Source organism: Lithobates pipiens, unplaced genomic scaffold (genome assembly GCF_037356315.1).
Source record: "Lithobates pipiens isolate NorthernLeopardFrog02 unplaced genomic scaffold, aLitPip1_a1.2 Scaffold_8, whole genome shotgun sequence".
In the NCBI taxonomy this organism is placed as follows: Eukaryota; Metazoa; Chordata; class Amphibia; order Anura; family Ranidae; genus Lithobates; species Lithobates pipiens.
The window spans coordinates 582,890,842-582,911,151 of NW_027507903.1; the positions used below are offsets into that span (position 1 = coordinate 582,890,842).

The window sequence follows — 20,310 nt, forward strand, 5'->3', positions numbered from 1 at the left end:
CAGCTCAAGGAACCCCTAGCCACCTTTGGAGGAACCCTGGTTGAGAATGGCTGTCCTAGACCTTTAACACTGGGCCTAATCATTGCACAGATTACCAAGTCACAGGTAAAGTGTTTTTCCTGTATGTTAGTATATGAATATGATTTCTTCCTTCTATATTCTCAGGTTCAGAAAGAAAACATCACTTATTAATAAATCTGGAGTGGAATCCTATACAGAAGGTGAGATGTGCACTGTGGCTTAAAGCTAACCTTTGGGGAATTTTTAAGTGCCTCCTGTACTGCAAGAGTTAAATGCTAATTTTTGCCTAGGATACAATTTAAAAAGCTTTTTCTTTATTGTACATCATGGGACACAGAGCCTTAAGTAATTAATGGGTTATAGGCCACCTTCAGGTGATGGACACTGGTATACCCAATGCAGGAAGTTCACTCCCTATATAACCCCTCCTCCTTCCAGGAGCACATCAGTTTTTTTGCCAGTGTCTAAGGTATTGGTCACGAGTGAAGATGTGCTCTGAGGAGCTCCAGGGGGGATCCATGCTGGATTTAAATAGCCTCCATAGACCAGATCCATCCAAAGTGCCACTGAGGCCAAAGGAGATGGTACCTGGGGCCTCGTATCCGAAGCACGAGGTTTTGCCTGTAATGCCTCTCTTTGTAGGGCTGGACCCCATGAACCCAGGGCTTAGGTTTTGCTACATTACATAAAGCTTTCCTGTTGGGGTGCTTTACAGGTCCAAGGGAGTTGGAACCCCGATATCTAGGGACCCAGTCCTTGAAATTTGCTAAACGCAGCCCGCCGTGATGTGTGAAGGTTGGATTGTTTGTTAATTCACCAAATCCTGCGGCAGGGATAAGGTAAGGGAAGAAACTTGGGTACTAAAAACGCCTATGTATTCTTCTATGCCTTAATTCTCCACTAGAGGCAGTCTATGCACATACCTTACTCTGTTGTCTTCACTGTAAAGCTCAGTCAGTCTGTGTGGCCGTAGCAGCTTGTGCAGGGGGATTCCTCTCTGGTAAAAAAAAATCTGCCAATTGTTTTCTTTTCTCCCCCCTGAAGGGACCAGAGGGTTAGGGGGACATCAGCGGTGTAATGAAAAGAGGGGTGGATTTTTTTCCCGGAGGGGGTGGGGCCTAATTGCTGTGCCTTGAGCGTCCACGAGGACGCACGGCAGGCAAAAACAAATAAAACCACAGCTGGGAAAGTCTCTCCTTGGCTGACGAGGAGGAAACAAGCAGCCTGCACACAGGAGCTGTGAGACATGAGGGTTGCAAGCTGGCATTCCTGATACAGGAAGCATGCTTTTTTTCCCCAGCACTAGGCTGAACTTTATAGCGGCTTTATTTGTCATGACTATATTCAGCGATTAAGTGAAATTGTATAGTGCCTCTGTTTTTGTGCTTAGGACTATGCTACCAAAAAAGACACCGCAAAGACCAAAAAAGTACTAAAGGTTTCACCCCCAAATGCTAGGATCTTGTGTCGCATTTCCACGCTGTCATCCTTGCCTGAATTACCAGTTATGGCAAGGTAGGGTGAGCCATTGGATCAAATTGATGGTGCAGCTGCTTCTCACATCTCAGCCCCTGTATACGTGACTGAAGATGTCCTTTCCTCCACCCTGCAGGGTCTGGAAGGAAGATAACGGCTTTAATCGCTTCCCATCATTCAAATGGATAGGAAGCGTGCTAGATCCCCCTCCCCCACTTCAGAACCTTTGAAAGGGGAACAGTGGGCTCAGGATGAGGTGTTACCCTCAGTCGATTAGGAGGAAAAACAAACCGATGATTCCTCTGTGGAGGAAACAATGGTGGATGAACCTTTTTCAGCCTCACAATCTGAGAAATTGCTGATACAAACTCTTAGCCCCCGTACACACGGTCAGAAATTTCAACGGAAATGGTCCGATCGGAATATATTGTCGGAAAATCCGAACGTGTGTGGGCTCTATCGTACTTTTTCCATCGGAATTTCCGACGGAATTTTTTTAAAGGCAGGACATCAAATTTTCCAACAACAAAATCCGATCGGACTTTGTCCGATCATTTGTAGAGAATTCCGATCGGACAAAGTGCCATGCATGCTCAGATCAAATTACGAGACCAACGCTATTGGCTACTAGCCGCAACGTAGTCCTGTCGTAACAAACGAACATCATCACATTCTGAACGATTGGATTTTCCGACAACTTTGTCCGTGACCGTGTGTATGCAACACCAATTTCGGACAAAATCCGTCGGAAAAAATCTGACAGATTTTGTTGTCTGATTGTCCGACCGTGTATACGGGGGCTAATGGAGATGGTTCATTCCACTTTCATGTTGCCCCTAATGGAGTCTCCTGAGAACTCAGGAGAGTTTGGTTCCTTAAAACCTTCTCAGCCTTTGCATGTGTTTCCTGCACATGCATTACTAGAACAGCTTATTTTTGCTGAATGGGATCACCCGGATAAGCATTTTCTCCTTCCTAAGAGATTTTCAATTCTCTATCCCCTGGAGGAGAAATTCTCCAAATAATGGAAAGTACCAGCAGTTGACGCTGCGATTTACAGTGTGGATAAAGGCCTAACTTGTCCTGTAGACAATGCACAAATGCTTAAGGATCCAACAGATAAAAAGTTGTAATCCCTGTTAAAATCGACTTTTTCCTAGGTCCCGTTACTCAGCCTGCAGTCGCTGCAATAGGCGTCTGTCAATCCCTAAAGGACCAATTTAAACAGACCCTTAGAGAGGTTCCTGCACAATAAGGTTGAGAATTGGCTGAACTACCAAAAGCATTATGCTTTGCCATAGAATCCATTAAAGATTCTATTCACCAGGCGTCCCACCTTACACTTATGCTTGTGCATATGCATGGAATCCTGTGGTTAAAGAATTGGTCAGCTGAAGCACCATGTAAAAACCTACCCGGGTGCCTTTTCATGGAGAGCGGCTATTTGGAGAAGACTTGGACAAATATATCCAAACAATTTCTAGTGGGAAAAGTACTCTTTAGCCAGTCAAAAGAAAGTATAAACGCCCTTCATTTAAACGGGCTCTTTCCCCTGCACCAGGGGCTTCCGCCTCTAGGCAGTGGCGACGGCCTCCACAGTCAGAATCTGGAGGAAAACCTCAGGGTCAGACCCAGGCTCAAAAGAAGTCCTGGGGTCAGTAACCTGCAAAGCAGAATCCTAAACCCTCATCGTGAAGAGGCAACCCCCCTCACAAAGGTGTGGGGGGGGGGGAACTTCTGCGGTTTTCAAAAGTCTGGAAAGAGGAAATTCAGGAAAGATTGGTCATCTCCAAGGTAACGCTAGGGTACAAGCTGGAATTTCAGGACTTTCTACTGTCTCATTTCCTGAGGTCAAGTGGTCCCAAAGATCCAGAGAAAAGGCAATCTTTGTTTCAGGCACTAGACCGATTCATATCTCAAGGGGTGATCATACAGATCCCCACAAAAGAGTAAGGTTCGGGGTTTTATTCAAATCTTTTTATGGTACCAAAACCAAATGGAGATGTCAGACCCATTCTAGATCTAAAAAATATAAATCTGTTCCTGAAGATCCACTTCTTTCGCATGGAGATGATCAGTTCAGTAGTTTCTATTGCTCTAGGAGGAGAACTTCTGGCATCTATCGACATCAGGGATGCATAGCTGCATGTTCCTATATTTCCCGCTCACCAAAAGTTTCTGTGGTTCGAGTTAGAACAGAAGCATTTCCAGTTTGTAGCCCTGCCCTTCGGGCTAGCCACAGCACCCTGGGTCTTCACAAAAGTGCTGGCCCCACCTCTAGCCAGGTTAAGGGCACAGGGCATAACAGTCGTAGCCTACCTAGATGATCTATTGCTAATAGATCAGTCAGTGGCTCGTTTGGAGCAAAGTGTACGCACTAGAAACAGTTATCTGGAAAGTTTGGGTTATCCTAGAGATTCAGGCAGTGTGTCTGGCTCTAAAGGCATGGACTTTCAGGTTACGGGATTGTGGTGTCGGGATTCAATCTGACAATGCTACAGCTGTGGTCTATATCAATCACCAAGGGGGCACCAAAAGTCTCTCATCGCAGAGAAAGGTGAACCATATTCTAACTTGGGCAGAAAGGAATGTTCCATGCCTATCGGCAGTCTTCATTCTACCACATGAGTTGCCAGCAGTTATTCCCAGGGGAATTGTCTCTTCACCCCGACATATTTCAGACTGTTTGCCAAAGATGGGTGACTCTGGACGTATATCTTCTAGCATCCAGGTTCAACATGAAGTTGGTCAACTTTATGGCCAGAAAAAGGGATCCGCTCACATGCGTAACGGATGCATTGGTGACCCCATGGGATCAGTTCTCACTGATCTATGCATTTCCCCCCCCCCCATCCATTCACTTGCTGCCTTGACTTCTTTGCAGGATCAAGCTGGAAAGAAAGCCGGTAATTCTAGTTGCACCAGCATGGCCCATAAGGTTATGGTATGCAGAAAACGTAAAGATGGCAGTGGCGGGCCAATGGTCCCTCCAACTATGGCCAGATCTGCTCTCACAGGGAGATTCCATCCTTCATTTTATGGTCTCTAAATTTAAACGGCTTGGCTATTGAAACCCACATTCTGAAGAAACGTGGGCTTTCCGGTTCGGTTATCTCTACCCTGATTTAATGCAAGGAAGCCAGCTTCCAGAACTATATATTCTAGAGTCTGGAGGGTTTATGATTCCTGGTGTGATGTGGTGAATAAAAGGGTTGGCACCCTCTGGGAGATATCGAAGGCAGAATTCTTGCCTTTCTACAATTAGGGGTATAAATGAAATTGACCTTGAGTACTATTAAAGGCCAAGTCATAGCTTTATCGGTCTTATTTCAAAAACCACTTGCTACACATTCTTTCATCCGGGGTTTTATGCAAGGGGTGATGTGGCTTAACCTACCCGTTAAACCTCCCTTAAACCCTTGGGACTTGAACTTGGTTTTGTCTGTTACAAAAACAGCCATTTGAACCGATACAACATATTCACCCAGTCCTTCTGACAAGGAAGTTGGTATTTTTGGTTGCTATATCCTCAGAAAGGAGGGTTTCGGAATTGGCTGCTCTTTCTTGTGAAGTCATAATTGATTTTACATGAGGACAGAGTGGTGTTGCTCCCTCGTCCAGGTTTTTTTTTTTTTACCAAAAGTGGTCTCAGGTTTCCACCTTAACCAAGATATTGTCCTGCCATCGTTTTTTTCCAAAACAATGTTCCAGGAAAGAAAAGTCACTACATTGTCTTGATGTGGTGAGAGCAGTGAAAATCTATTTAAAAGCAACTGCTAAGATTCGTAAGACTGATGTCTTATTTATTCTGCCAGAGGGTCCTAAGAAAGGACAGGCAGCATCGAAATCCACCGTTGCCAAGTGGATTTGGCAAGTTATAATTCAAACTTATAATTTAAGGGGTAAGATTCCCCCTTTTCAAGTTAAGGTGCCCTCTACCCAAGGTGGTCAGTGCTTCTTGGGCAGTGCATCATCAGGCCTCCATAGATCAGATCTGTAGGCCCGCAACTTGGTCTTCAGTGAATACATTCACAACATTTTATGAGCTGGATGTAAGGAGGATGAGGATATCTCCTTCGGACGCAGTGTGCTGCAGGCAGCAGTATAGGTCCTCAAGTCTGGGGGTACCCTACAGGTTGTGTCTCCCTCCCCTCAAGTAGCATTGCTATGGGATGTCCCATTAAGTAATTACTTAAGGCTCTCTGTCCCATGATGTACGATAAAGAAAATAGGATTTTTTTTTTAACAGCTTACCTGTAAAATCCTTTTCTTAGAGTACATCATGGGACACAGAGGTCCCTCCCCTCTTTTTTGGGATTTAAGTATATTGCTTTGCTACAAAAAGTGATGTGCTCCTGGAAGGAGGAGGGGTTATATAGGGGGTGAACTTCCTGGATTGGGTATACCAGTGTCCATCACCTGAAGGTGGCCTATAACCCATTAAGTAATTAAGGCCCGATGTACCATGATGTGCTGTTCTAAAAATCCTATTTTTACTTGCCTTATCCAATCCAATTTTTTTAATAGAGTAGGGAAAGGTTCAAACTCCAGTTTATATATTTTTTGCTCTTTGAGATTTCCCTTCACTTTCCCTCTTAGGGATGCAACAGGAAGTGAAAGGGAGTCCATGACAAGCTTCTAACCCCTTCTTACACAAAACAAAACAAAAAAAAAAAAAAAAGATTTGGCTTTGCATGTACTTTTAAATGCAGGCTTGAAGGACCATTTATTGTAAAAAAAAATGTAAAAAACAAACATGGCATACTTACCTGCTCTGTGTAATTGTTTTGCACAAAGCAGCCCCAATCCTCCTCTTCTCGGATTCCCTGACGATGCTCTGGGCTCCTCTCTCCTGCTGTGTGCCCCCAGATCAAGCATCTTGCTTTGGGGCCACCCGAACAGGCGTGCTCCCGAGCCGCGGCTCTGTGTTTCCTTTCACATGGAGGTGAAGCTTGGCCCCTCCCTCCGTCTCCCGATTTGGCTCACTGGCTGTGATTGCTGCCAAATGCCAATCAGGAGTGCAGTTCAGCGGAGAGCCAAAGCTCTCGTGGACATCACTTGAATCGAGAGGGGGCTCAGGTAACTATTTGGGGGGGCTGCTGCATACAGGTTTTTTACCTTCATGCATAGAATGCATGACGGTAAAAGACTTTGTGCCTTTACAACCACATTAAAGTGGAGTTCCACCCCAAAAAAAAGTTTGTCATTAATGTGCTTGAAAAAATAAAAATTTGGAATTTTTTTTTTACTTGCCTTATAATTCCTGTTGATGCCTGTTGCTATGTGGTCTCTCATAGTCTGTCTGTCTCCTTCAGCGCCTGGGCTACTGACGCCACTTCCCTCGGCGCAGGAAGGGAGAGGGCCTCTCCCCCCTCCCACTGTCAATCATCTGGGACACGTGACAGGTCCCAGATGATTGCGTGGCCAGTCACAGCGCGTGGCTCGCACATGCACAGTGGGTGCCCGGCTGTGAAGTCACAACCGGGCGCCCACAGTTAAAATGCCGGCGCCGCTGATCAGAGGGTGGAGATGAGCTGGGCTTTGATCCCCCGCATCGCTGGACCCTGGGGGGACAGGTAAGTGTCTGATTATTAAAAGTCAGCAGCTGCAGTATTTGTAGCTGATGACTTTAAATTTTTTTTTTTTTTTTTTATAGGAGAACTCTGCTTTAAGTTAAAATGGAACTAAAGGCAATTACCCCCCCCCCCCCCCCCTTTCAATAGAGTAAGGGAGAATTCTAACACCCTGTGTCATTATTATTATAAAAAAATTGTGGATATTTTCTTTCACTTCTTATGCCATAGGCAAACAGGAAGTGAGAGGAAATCCCTCCAAAGTGAGGGAATCCCTGGCTATCACCAGAACTAGTGTCCCCCATTGGAAGATTTCCCCCTTTTTTTTTTTTCCCAGTTCTGGTGACGACCCAAATTTGATTATTTTCTTTCACTTTCACTCTCATTGATCATGGTAAACAGAACAAATAGGGTAAATCTCTCTAAATAACCTGAAAGGTGTTCTTATCCAAAACTTTAAAAAAAAATAAAAAAATAAAAAAGTTTGCCTCGCGCGCAACTTTGTTTGCGCAAATTCTCACAGGGAAACGCGTGTTGTGCATAGGGCAGCCCATGTGGGTTTGGCACACCAAAGAAGCTCGGGGACCAAATTTCGACCCTGAGCCACAAGGACAAATTTCCTCTTGTGTTTTGCTGTGATTCTTGGGTCGGCAAGACTTGTAGTTCAGCTTCAGAACAAAATTTGCCTGCCATGCAATTTATGTCTCCGTTTTATTACAATGTTGTCTTTTTGATGTTGCAGTTGAAATGCACGCGGAGGTTTGCTATGCCGAGTGTTTATTACAGAGAGCTGCTCTGATTTTCCTGCAGGTTTGTGGTGTTTTTCTTCTTCATAGAGTCGGGCATAGATTATCTTTTAATGAGTGAGTGTAGTGTACAGTAATTGCTATAAGTACGTATTAGGAGTTTTTTTTTCTTATGGCTGTGCCAATAGGAAAAAATTAACTTCCTCCAAACGGGAAAATGGGGGTGATGTCATAGTGTCTGGGCAGACTTTATGTACTTGAAGGTTAAGCCAGCTTTTACACAGAGTTGTTACAGCTGCTGTATTTATGACTAGAGATCTGGAGGGTGGGTGCAGTAAAGAGACTACAGCAATCTGTATTTATTACAAGTATTTATATAGCACTGCCAATTTACACAGTGCTTTACATATATATTGTACATTCACACCAGTCACTGCCCTCAAGGAGCTTTCAATCTAAATCTAAGGTCCCTAACTCACATTCCTACATACTAGAGCCAATTTAGACAGGATCCAATTAACCTATCAGTAAGTTTTTGGAGTGTGGAAGGAAACACATGCAGGCACAGTGAGAAAATGCAAACTCCATGCAGGTATTGCCATGGGTGGGATTCAGAACAACAATCCTAGTCCTGCCAGGCAGAAATGTTAACCCTTCAGCCCTTGTAGGAAAACAATTAGCGTAGTGGCATACGTCACAATCATTGTGCTGCTGTTTTTTTTATCTTTGTAAGTGTGGTGTGCATTTGTGTGCATTTGTATTCAAAGCCCCCCCCCCCCCCCCCCCAACTCTGATACCCCTAACTGAAATCTAGTGGAACCAATTGCTTTCAGAAGTCACCAAATTAGTAAATAGAATCCACCTGTGTGTAATTTAAATACAGCTGTTCTGTGAAGCCCTCAGAAGTTTGTTAGAGAACCTTAGTAAACAAACGGCACCATGAAGGCCAAGGTACACACCAGACAGGTCGGGATAAAGTTTAAAGCAGGGTTATGTTATAAAAAAAATATCCCAAGCTTTGAACATCTCATGGAGCTCTGTTCAATCTATCATCCAAAAATGTAAAGATTAGGGTACTACTGAAAACCTACCAAGATATGGCCGTCCACCTAAACTGGCAGGCCGGGCAAGGAGAGCATTAACCACCTAAATACAGTGCACTTACACACTCCCTTCCTGACCAGACCAATTTTCAGCTTTCAGCGCTCTGTTTGAATGACAATTACTCAGTCATGCAACACTGTACCCATATGAAACTTGCGTCCTTTTTTCCACACAAATAGAGCTTTCTTTTAGTGGTATTTAATCACTAGTGGGTTTTTTATTTTTTGTGCTATAAATAAAATAAAACGTAAATTTTGTGAAAAAAATGCCTTTTTCTTTTTTTCTGTCATACATTTTTGCTAATTAGTAATTTTACTTCATACATTTTGGCCAAAATTTATACTGCTACATATCTTTTGTAAAAAAAATAACCCACATTAGTGTATATTTTTTGGTCTTTGTGAAAGTTATAGAGTCTACAAACTATGGTGCCAATCACTGAAAATCGATCACATCTGATCAGGCCTTCAGTACATCAGGTATATCTAATTTCTTGAGACACTAACAAGTCAGGAAAGTACAAATACCCCCCAAATGACCCCTTTTTAGAAAGTAGGCATTCCAAAGTATTAAGTAAGTAGCATGGTGAGTTTTTTTAAGTTGTCATTTTTTCCCACAATTCTTTGCAAAATGAAGATTTTTTTTTTTTTTTTTTTTTAAATTGTCATATCAGGTTATTTCTCACACACAGCATATGCATACAACAAATTACATCCCAAAATACATTCTTCTACTCTTCCCGAGTATGGCGATACCACATGTGTGAGACTTTTACACAGCCTGGCCACATACAGAACACCAACATTGAAGTAGTACCTTCAGACGTTCTACGAGCAAAAATGACGCTTCTCATTTATCAACCACCTATTACATTTTTGAAGGCCCTGGAGTACCAGGACAATGGAATTTCCCATAAAATGACCCCATTTTGGAAAGCAAACACCCCAACATATAATCTGTGAGGCATAATGAGTCTTTTGAACGGTTCATTTTTTTTCCAGAAGTTTTTGGAATATGTGGAAAAAAATGAAAACACACATTTACACAAAGTTGCCAATTTATAAGATATTTCTAACACATAGCATGTATATAGCAAAAATTACACCCCAAAACACATTCTGCTACTCCTCCCAAGTTTGGCGATACCACATATGTAGGACTTTTACACAGCCTGGTCACATAGAGAGGCCAAACATTGAAGTAGTACCTTCAGGCGTTCTAGGAGCATAAATGACACATCTCATTTCATTCCTACTTATCACACTTTTGAAGATCCTGGAGCACCAGGACAATGGAATTACCCCCAAAATGACCCCATTTTGGAAATCAAACACCCCAATGTATATTCTATGAGGCATGGGCTGCAAATAGGTACTTGGGTACTCTGATGGGCTGCAGATAGGTACTCTGATGGCCTGGTGACAGGTACTCGGGTACTCTGATGGCCTGGTGACAGGTACTCGGGTACTCTGATGGCCTGGTGACAGGTACTCGGGTACTCTGATGGCCTGGTGACAGGTACTCGGGTACTCTGATGGCCTGGTGACAGGTACTCGGGTACTCTGATGGCCTGGTGACAGGTACTCGGGTACTCTGATGGCCTGGTGACAGGTACTCGGGTACTCTGATGGCCTGGTGACAGGTACTCGGGTACTCTGATGGCATGGTGACTGGTATTTGGGTACTCTGAAGGGCGGTGATAGGTACTCAGGTACTCATATGTACTGTGACAGGTGCTCGGGTACTCAGATGAACTGTGACAGGTGCTCGGGTACTCAGATGGGCCGCGACGGGTACTCAGATGGGCCGCGACGGGTACTCAGATGGGCCGCGACGGGTACTCAGATGGGCCGGGACGGGTACTCAGATGGGCCGCGACGGGTACTTGGGTACTCTGATGGGCCGCGACAGGTACTCGGGTACTCTGATGGACTGTGAGTGACATGTACTATGAGGGGTGGTGACAGGCCCTCTTTATTGGGGGGGCAATCAGTGTGATTGGTGTACACTGTAAGTGGTAACGAGATGTTACCGCAGTCTCCTCCTCACACACGATTGGTGTGTGAGGAGGAGAACCTGGTAACATCTCGTTACCGCGGTTTGTTTACATTTTAGTGATCGGCTGTGAAACGATCACAGCCAATCACGTGGGTAAACAGCCGGGCCAATGGCTGTTTACCAGCGTCCGTGACGAGCAGTGTTCCCGGGGAACACGCCACCACCGACGTGCATGCGCATCGCGCGTATGCTCCGTGCACAGCGGGGGTGTGACCATCTGTGATCGGCCGTGACTTCATCGCGGCCGATCACGTGGTAAACAGCCATACCCAATGGCTGTTGACCCCCTTCGGTGGTGAGCGGTGTCTCTGTGACACGCCGCCACCGAAGAAACGGGGATGTGCGCGCACGATCATATGACACCCTCCCGCCACAATAGGTCCGCCGCCTGGCCATCATTTGACAGCCGGCGGTCGGAAAGTAGTTAATCAGAGAAGCAGCAAAGAGGTCCATGGTAACTCTGGAGGAGCTGCAGAGATCCACCGCTCAGTTGGGAGAATCTATCCACAGGACAATTATTAGTCGTGCACTCCACAAATCTGGCCTTTATGAAGGAGTGACAAGAAGAATGTCGTTGTTGAAAGAAAGACATAAGAAGTCCTGTTTGCAGGAAGCCATGTGGGGGACACAGCAAACATGTGGAAGAAGGTGCTCTGGTCAGATGAGACCAAATTGAACTTTTGGCCTAAAAGCAAAATGCTATGTGTGACAGGAAACTAACACTGCACATCACCCTGAACACACCATCCCCACTGTGAAACATGGTGGTGGCAACATCATGTTGTGGGGATTTCTTTCGTCAGCAGGGATAGGTAATCTGGTCAGAGTTGATGGGGAAGATGGAAGGAGCCAAATACAGGGCAATCTCAGAAGAAAACCTGTTCAAGTCTGCAAAAGACTTGAGATGGGGTGGAGGTTCACCTTCCAGCTGGACAACGACCCAAAACATAGCCAGAGCTACAATGGAATGATTTAGAGCAAAGCATATTCATGTGTTAGAATGGCACAGTCAAAGTCCAGACCTAAATCCATTTGAGAATCTGTGGCAAGACTTGAAAATTGCTGTTTACAGATGCTCTCCATCCAATCTGATGGAGCTTGAGCTATTTTGCAAAGAATGGGCAAAAATGTCACTCTCTAGATGTGCTAAGCTGGTAGAGACATCCCCCAAAGGACTTGCAGCTGTAATTACAGTGAAAGGTGGTTCTACAAAGTAGAATATAAAATGTACACCGCACTATTCACATATTTATTTGTAAACAATTTTGAAAACCTTTTATCATTTTCACAATTATGTGCCACTTTGTGTTGGTCTATCCATCACAAAAAATCACAATAAAATACATTTACCCTTTTTTTTTTTTGTTGTAACATGCCAAAATGTGGAAAATATCAAGGGGTATGAATACTTTTTCAAGGCTCTGTAACTATTTAAAAATTGCCATACCTGGAATTCCTCTTTAACCACTTGCCGACCGCCGCACGACGATATACGTCGACAGAATGGCACGGGCAGGCATATGGGCGTACCTGTACGTCCCTGCCTTCCCGCGGGTGGGGGGCCCGATCGGGCCCCCCCCGGTGCCAGCGGCGGTCGGTATCCGTTCAGGAGCGATCCGGGATGAGGGGGTGGCCATTCATTCATGGCCACCCCCTCGCGATCGCTCCTGACGAATGGAAGTGAAGCATTGCATCATTTCCTCTCCTGTAATGTAAACACAGGCAGAGGAAGTGATGTAATCTCTCCTCCGTGTCGGTATTTTTCGTTCCGGCACCGAGGAGAGAGGATCGGTGAGTTGCACCAACACGACACTTCACAGTAGAACATGCCAGGCACACTCACACCCCCCCTTCACCCCGCGATCACCCCCCCCAATTACCCCTGCCCCCCCCAGTCACAGTGACACCAATTGCATTTTTTTTTTTTTTTGCATTGGTGTCATTTGTGACTGTAATAACTGTTAGGGCAGTTAGGGTTAGCCCCCTTTAGTTCTAAGGTACCCCCCTAACCCCCCCAATAAAGGTTTAACCCCGTGATCACCCCCCGTCGCCAGTGTCACTAAGGCTGGGTTCACATTGCAGCGGTTTATGAGAACGGATGTGATTCGCACCGCACTGCAGTGCAAATCACATCCGATCTCTGTGCGATTCGAGTTCAGCCATACAGATAGTATGGCTGAATTCGCGCCGCACCCGCCGCAAATTCGCACGGGACCCTTTTTTTGGTCCGCATCAGAATCGGATCGCATGGGTGTTCACACCATGCGATCCGAGTTTGCAGATCGCACTGCGATATGCGAACTGATCTGGGGGTGTCATTAACATTTCACTGACACTCCCAGGAGTTCGCATAGGGCAGTGTGAACTGCCGCCGGGAGGCATGCGATGCGGTAACCCGCCGCGGATTCGTGGCATTCCCGCATCGCTCCAGTGTGAACCCAGCCTAATAAGCGATCGTTTTTCTGATCGCTGTATTAGTGTCACAGGTGACGCTAGTTAGGCAGGTAGGTATTTAGGTTCGCCGCAGCTTTTTATAGCGCCAGGGACCCCCATATACTACCGCATAAAGCCCCCTGATTGCCCCCCAGTTAACCCTTTCACCAGTGATCACCATATAACTGTTACAGGTGACGCTGGTTGGTTAGTTATTTTTTTATAGTTTCAGGGCACCCGCCATTTATTACCTAGTCTCACTAGTGTACCCCTAAATTTAGGGGTGTCTACTTTCCAAAATGGGGTCATTTGGGGGGGGGTTTGTGCCATCTTGGCATTTTATGGCCTTCAAAACTGTAATAGGTAGTGAGGAGTGAAGTCAAAAATTTACGCCCTTAGAAAGCCTGAAGGCGGTGCTTGGTTTTCGGGGCCCCGTACGCGGCTAGGCTCCCAAAAAGTCCCACATATGTGGTATCCCCGTACTCAGGAGAAGCAGCAGAATTTATTTTGGGGTGTCATTTCACATATGCCCATGGCATGCGTGAGCAATATATCATTTAGTGACAACTTTGTGAAAAAAAAATAAAAATAAATAAAAGTTTGTAATTTTCCCGCAACTTGTGCCAAATATAAAATATTCCATGGACTCAACATGCCTCTCAGCAAATAGCTTGGGGTGTCTACTTTCTAAAATGGGGTCATTTGTGGGGGTTTTGTGCCATATTGGCATTTTATGGCCTTCAAAACTGTGATAGGTAGTGAGGAGTGAAATTACAAATGTATGCCCTTAGAAATCCTGAAGGCGGTGCTTGGCTTTCGGGGCCCCGTACGCGGCTAGGCTTCCAAAAAGTCGACCATATGTGGTATCCCCGTACTCAGGAGAAGCAGCAGAATGTATTTTGGGGTACAATTCCACATATAACCATGGCATGTGTGAGCAATATATCATTTAGTGACAACTTTGTGTAAAAAAAAAAAAAAAAAAAAAAAAAAAAATTTTTTTTTTGTCATTATTCAATCGCTTGAGGCAAAAAAATAAAATATTCAATGGGCTCAACATGCCTCTTATCAATTTCCTTAGGGTATCTACTTTCCAAAATGGGGTCATTTGGGGGGGTTTTGTACTGCCCTGCCATTTTAGCACCTCAAGAAATTAGATAGGCAGTCATAAACTAAAAGCTGCGTAAATTCCAGAAAACGTACCTTAGTTTGTAGATGTGACAACTTTTGCGCAAACCAATAAATATACAGTTATTGACTTTTTTTTTACCAAAGACATGTGGTTGAATACATTTTGGCCTAAATGTATGACTAAAATTGAGTTTATTGGATTTTTCTAATAACAAAAAGTAGAAAATATCATTTTTTTTCAAAATTTGCGGTCTTTTTACGTTTATATCGCAAAAAATAAAAATCGCAGAGTCAGTCAAATACCTTTTAAAAGAAAACTCTATTTGTGGGAAAAAAAGGACGCAAATTTTGTTTGGGTACAACATTGCATGACCGCGCAATTACCAGTTAAAGCAGCGCAGTGCCAAATTGTAAAAAGACCTCTGGTCATTGACCAGCAAAATGGTCCGGTCTGAAAGTGGTTAAGCCAGTCACAACATATCCACTATGAATTGACTATAGTTTCCTTTTAACGAATAAGTCATGAATGCGAACCGTCATGAGCCATCTCAAACTTTATACAGCCTGGGCTGGTACTTCAACTTCTACTAGCAGATGAAGGGATCCAAAAAGTTCTCAGGTCACAAATACAATTCTGATTTCTTTCTCTGTCACCTAGTAATGTATTGTGACCACACCAGTATGACCTGTCTTTTCTGTTTTTTTTAAATTTACATACAGGATGAGAACATGATCAACTTCATAAAAGGGGGGATGAAGGTTCGGAACAGTTTCCTGATATATCGGTGAGACCTGTGATGGTTTACGGTGCAGATCGGCATTTTCCCCAACCTTCCTCCAATTCATTTTCATTCGTAAAGCTGGCTATACACTAGTAGATTTTCTAATGAACGTTTGTAAAAACATTCTTATTGGTACATTCGATGACGAATGTCTTTTGAAAGAACTTCAAAAAGAATTTGGTTTTGGGGTGAATGGATTTTCCTGAACGAAAACCACATTCAGTGTTAGAATTTTGTTAATTTGAGAAACGTTTCACACTTCTTTGAATTTTCTCACAAATGCAGTCGAAAACAAACATCAATTTGACCCCACTAATAACTGGGAAGATAAAATGAACGTTCCAAAATTTTTTAAAAAATTCGTAAAATTCACTACCAGTGTATTGCCAGCTTTAGGATCACAAAACCTGCAATGATTGTTTCACCTGCAATACTGTGAAGAGATTGGGGAACCTAGCATTGTTTGGAAATGTGCTGGTAGAATTTAATCATTCAGGTCACATGTATGGCTGTGCCCTCTGCATCCACATAGACCTAAATAGACCGCCTGCACGCAGCCTCGACACACACATTGGTGACAGACACTCCATATGTCAGACCATTTGGGGATCCTTTGGTAACTCTTATTCCTCCATAGTAATGACCATGTTCCAGGTACAGTTTGTGATAAGTACTCATATCTCTTAAGATCTACTGTTTACAGACTAACGTCTATATCTTATGGTCCATCGTGAAATTTGCTTCAACACAAATATAAATATGTCAGGTTTCCGTTGTCTATTTTACCAATGGTTCCCCAAATGGTCTGACATTCAGAGTGTCTGGACTTGAAATGTTACAAATTCACTGAGGAAAGTAAATATGTCCATATTATAGCTGTACTATTATTTCAGGAGTTTTGAAACATCCTGAAGTTTCAGAGTTATAACTGCTAAACTGTCTGCACTTATGTGGATTAAGCTATTTACGACCGGTATCTGTTAGTTCTCTGGATTGCTCAGCTTGCGAGAGGGTGACAGCTGTAATAAGGTTTGCAGACTTAAATTACTGATTTTGTAATGGAAAGGTCTGTGTGTCTGATCAATGGATTGATAAGGTCCCGGCTTCAGTTAAGTTTGTGTATTGTATAACTAAAAGAAAAAAAGGTGGGGGGTAAGGTCACTGTGGTATGCCCTTCACGTGACAACAAGGCTAAGATGAGCCAAGACATGACAAAATGGCTGCTACACACACAGCAATGTGTTAGTCCAGTACGCATAACCATAGCTTCCAACTGTCTCTGATTTCAAGGGACTGTCCCTGATTTGAAACAAAGTCCCCCTGTCCCTCAATTTTTCTGTCAAAAAGGGTTTCCCAGTGCCAAACCTTTAATCCAATTTTTAAATTGCTGCATTTGTAAATTCCTATAGCCAATATAACGGGAATTAATAGTGGTAAAAAAAGCACTCGTGGGTTTAAACAATCAATTTCTTTTGTACAACTCTCCTTTAGGGGGACGTGGCAGGAGATGTGTTCTATGCCTGCATACTTTTGATAATAGGTGTCCCTCATTCCCATCTCAGAGAGTTGGGAGATGTGCACATGACCATTACACTACTTTAACTAGAGACTCCAGAAATTTTGAACTGAAAACTTTATAGAACTGAGTCATTGTTTATTTTTTGCTTTCTACTCGCAAGTTGGTAAATCTGTCAAATTGAAGCCGGTCTATCTATACATGTGTGTATCTCCTGTATTTGACCTATTTCTGTTTTAGTAAGAAAGGCCAGTGTGTGTGTGTGCCCAGTGTAAACCATATTCCTGTCTGGTTTCAGAGATCTGAACACGATCATGCAGTCAGATGCCTTCCAGAAGGGCCAGTCTCATGCACACCTACAAGGTGGTGTATCTTTAGGTATTGGAGCATTTAACCTGGTGAGTTTATGCTGAGAATATTTCTATTCGTCCCTCTATAGTCATACACTTTCAATTCCTAAAGGGAGCTCCTCCCTGTATATGCATGTATAGAGTGCCTCTTCCGATGCCCCCATAAATGTTGCTGGTCAGAGGCATCACACAGGATCTGAATAAAGAGGCCGCCTGGGTACATTTTGTGGCCATACCCCCTCTACCCAAAACCACATAAATTGGGTTGAGTGTAGGTTATATGCCACATTCAGGTTTTTTTGTTGTTTTTTTTCCGCTGCGGTCTTTAGTCCTGCATCTGATCTCAAGTCTCTTTCCTTCTATGCTGCTTATGGACGTAAGATGTTTTAAGGTAAATTTCAGTCCTGTGGGAATTTTTTATCAAGCCATAGATGTATTGTGAGAATAATTTACTGTGTACTTTATTGATATGTATATATGTGTGTGTGTGTGTGTGTGTGTGTGTGTGTGTGTGTGTGTGTGTGTGTGTATATAATAATATATATAAATATTTTTTTTTTTTTTTTTTTTTTTTCTCAAAGGTTTTTATTGGTTTTCAAAATACATCATACATTGAAATAATAACACATAGATATATATATATATATATATAGATATATATAAGGTAGGCAATCCATGTTGAGCAAGAATAATACAAACAAACAAATTGGATATGGTTGTACAGTAGATGTAGAATGGAATCTTAGGTCTAAATAAACAGTTTCAATAAGATGCTAAAATCTATGGGGGAAATTCCCAAGGCAAATAAAATCAGATCGTTTAATCGTGTAGGTATAGAGTTGTACTATGATCAACAGGTCTAGAGGTGGATTGCCCGATCGTGACAACAAAGAACGTGTCAAGGTAAGTAAAGATTGAGAAGGAGATAAGGGGGTATGTGATAGGTTTATACCTTTTATTCTGGAGATGTATCCCCTCGTAGAGGGGAGGGTGGGTAGAGGGGACCTAAGTTAAAAAGAGACAGGATAAAGAACGAGTGAAAAAGGGTAAAGAGAGGGGAGGATGTGTCTTCAGGCAAAGGAATCCAAAAGGGGTGTAGGAGATCTGCTACTCGCCGTCTACGAATCAACACCCTTTTAAGGTGGACGGATGAGGTGTCGTGTGGTAGGAAACCCAGGGGGTACTCTGTGGTAAGTACGGGTATTTAAATATGCGAAGGTTATTCAGGGGGGATTGTGAAGCAGGTCGTGAAAGTCAGTAGTAGTTCGAAATTGGATCCAGGGTGCCCATTTGGAGCTAAATTTCGTCGGAGTGTCAGCATGAATGTGAATCAGTTCTTCTATGTGTGCTATCTTGTCAACTCTACGGAGCCATTCTGCAATGGAAGGGATAGTAGAAGATTTCCAATATATTGGGATACATTGCTTCGCTGCACTGATTAATTGAAGTGTAAGAGATTTTCGGTAAGACGTGCTAGAGTGGGCATCATGATGTAACAAGAAAAGTGCTGGAGAGAAGGGTATTGTCGAGCTCGTAAGTTTTTCAATGTTCCTATGTACTAGCTGCCAGAAAGGACGTATGGCTGAGCAAAGCCACCACAGATGTAGGAGGGTGCCACCCGGATTGTGACATCTCCAGCATGTATCCGGAGTTTCTGCGTCCCAGGAGTGGAGCAAAGCAGGAGAACGGTACCAGCGACATTGTAATTTATATCCATTTTCCTGCGTTGATACGTTCAGCGAACCTTTATGAATATGTAGGAAGATACGTTCCCATTCCTCCTGCGAAAAGGAAGAATTCAGGTCTTTCTCCCAAGCCTTGCAAGCCAACGAAGCGCCAGTATTGTAATTTTGGAATAGAAGTGAATGAGTCGAAGAGACGAGGTGAGTCAGGGGAGTCCGTGATGTGCAAAGTTTCTCGAAGGGAGTCAGGGGTCTAGTGCAGTCATTTTGTTTATTCGTGAATTGCAGGTAATGTCTGATTTGTTGGTAGGTCCACATGGGGATTGGGGGCATTTGTAATTTTTCTGCTATTTGTCGTGCCGTGAGCATTCGTCCTTTGTTGTAAAATGAGTTGATGAGAATCGGATCGTTAGTCCAATGTTGCACCAGGAAGGATTCGTGCATGCCTGGCGGAAAGAGTGGGTTCCGTTTCAGTGGAGTCATTGGTCCAGGAATAGATGATATTTCCTTTTGAGCGCATATAGTAGAGAAGCAATGTAAGGTTGGGGCTATTAATGGATGGGATTTGGTCGAAGCGAGCATGTGTGAGCGCTGTACCCAAGGAAGATGTCTAAGCGGGGAGTCTACGAACGAAGCTTCTAGAGCAATCCAATCTTTGTAAGGTGAATGGATGTTCCAGTCAATAATTCTCGTCATATGAGTGGCTTTGTAGTAGTTAGCGATGTCAGGGAGACCTATGCCACCTTTGTCTTTGGGTAGGGAAAGTTGGTGATAGCTAATTCTGGGTCTGTGCGCATTCCACAGGTAATTTGTACAAGCTCGTTTATACGATTTAAAAAAGGCTATGGGGAGTTTAATCGGGACGGCTTGTAAAAGATACAGAATGCGGGGGAGAATATTCATCTTGAGAATAGCAGCCCTACCGAACCACGAAAATATTGGCTTGTTCCATAGTTTTAGGTCTAACAATATCTTATGTAGTAATGGTAGATAGTTTTTGGCGTATAGGTCGTCTAAATTTTTTGGGAGTTGTATGCCCAGATAGGTAATAGTCTCATTCGTCCAATGAAACGGGAAGTTAAGTTTACATTGTTCGGCTAATTCATGGGGTAAAGAGATATTGAGGGCATGGGATTTACTAAAGTTAATTTTTAGATTAGACAAAGTATTAAATGAGTCAAATGCTTTTAAAAGGGACGGAATCGTTATAAGGGGATTGGTGAGAAATAGTAAAATGTCGTCAGCATACGCTGCGATTTTGTATTCTTTCGTTTTCGATTTGATTCCGGTGATATCCGGGTTACGTCTTAAGCTATTCAAGAAGGGTTCCAAGGTGAGAATATATAAAATGGGGGACAGGGGGCATCCCTGTCTTGTCCCGTTTCGTATGGAGAAGGCATTCGATAAGGTATTATTCACTCTGATTTTCGCTTTCGGA

At 43.5% G+C, this 20,310-nt stretch overlaps 1 protein-coding gene across 1 annotated transcript in view; it reads left to right on the forward strand.

Annotated features, from left to right (window-relative positions):
* Positions 1-20,310, forward strand: part of LOC143961137 (tetratricopeptide repeat protein 39A-like) — a 91,727-nt gene that overhangs the window by 36,587 nt on the left and 34,830 nt on the right. The window contains exons 4-7 of the mRNA XM_077470315.1: positions 166-221; positions 7,813-7,880; positions 15,263-15,327; positions 17,139-17,238. Coding sequence (XP_077326441.1) covers positions 166-221; positions 7,813-7,880; positions 15,263-15,327; positions 17,139-17,238 — 289 coding nt within the window. The remainder of the gene's footprint in view (positions 1-165; positions 222-7,812; positions 7,881-15,262; positions 15,328-17,138; positions 17,239-20,310) is intronic.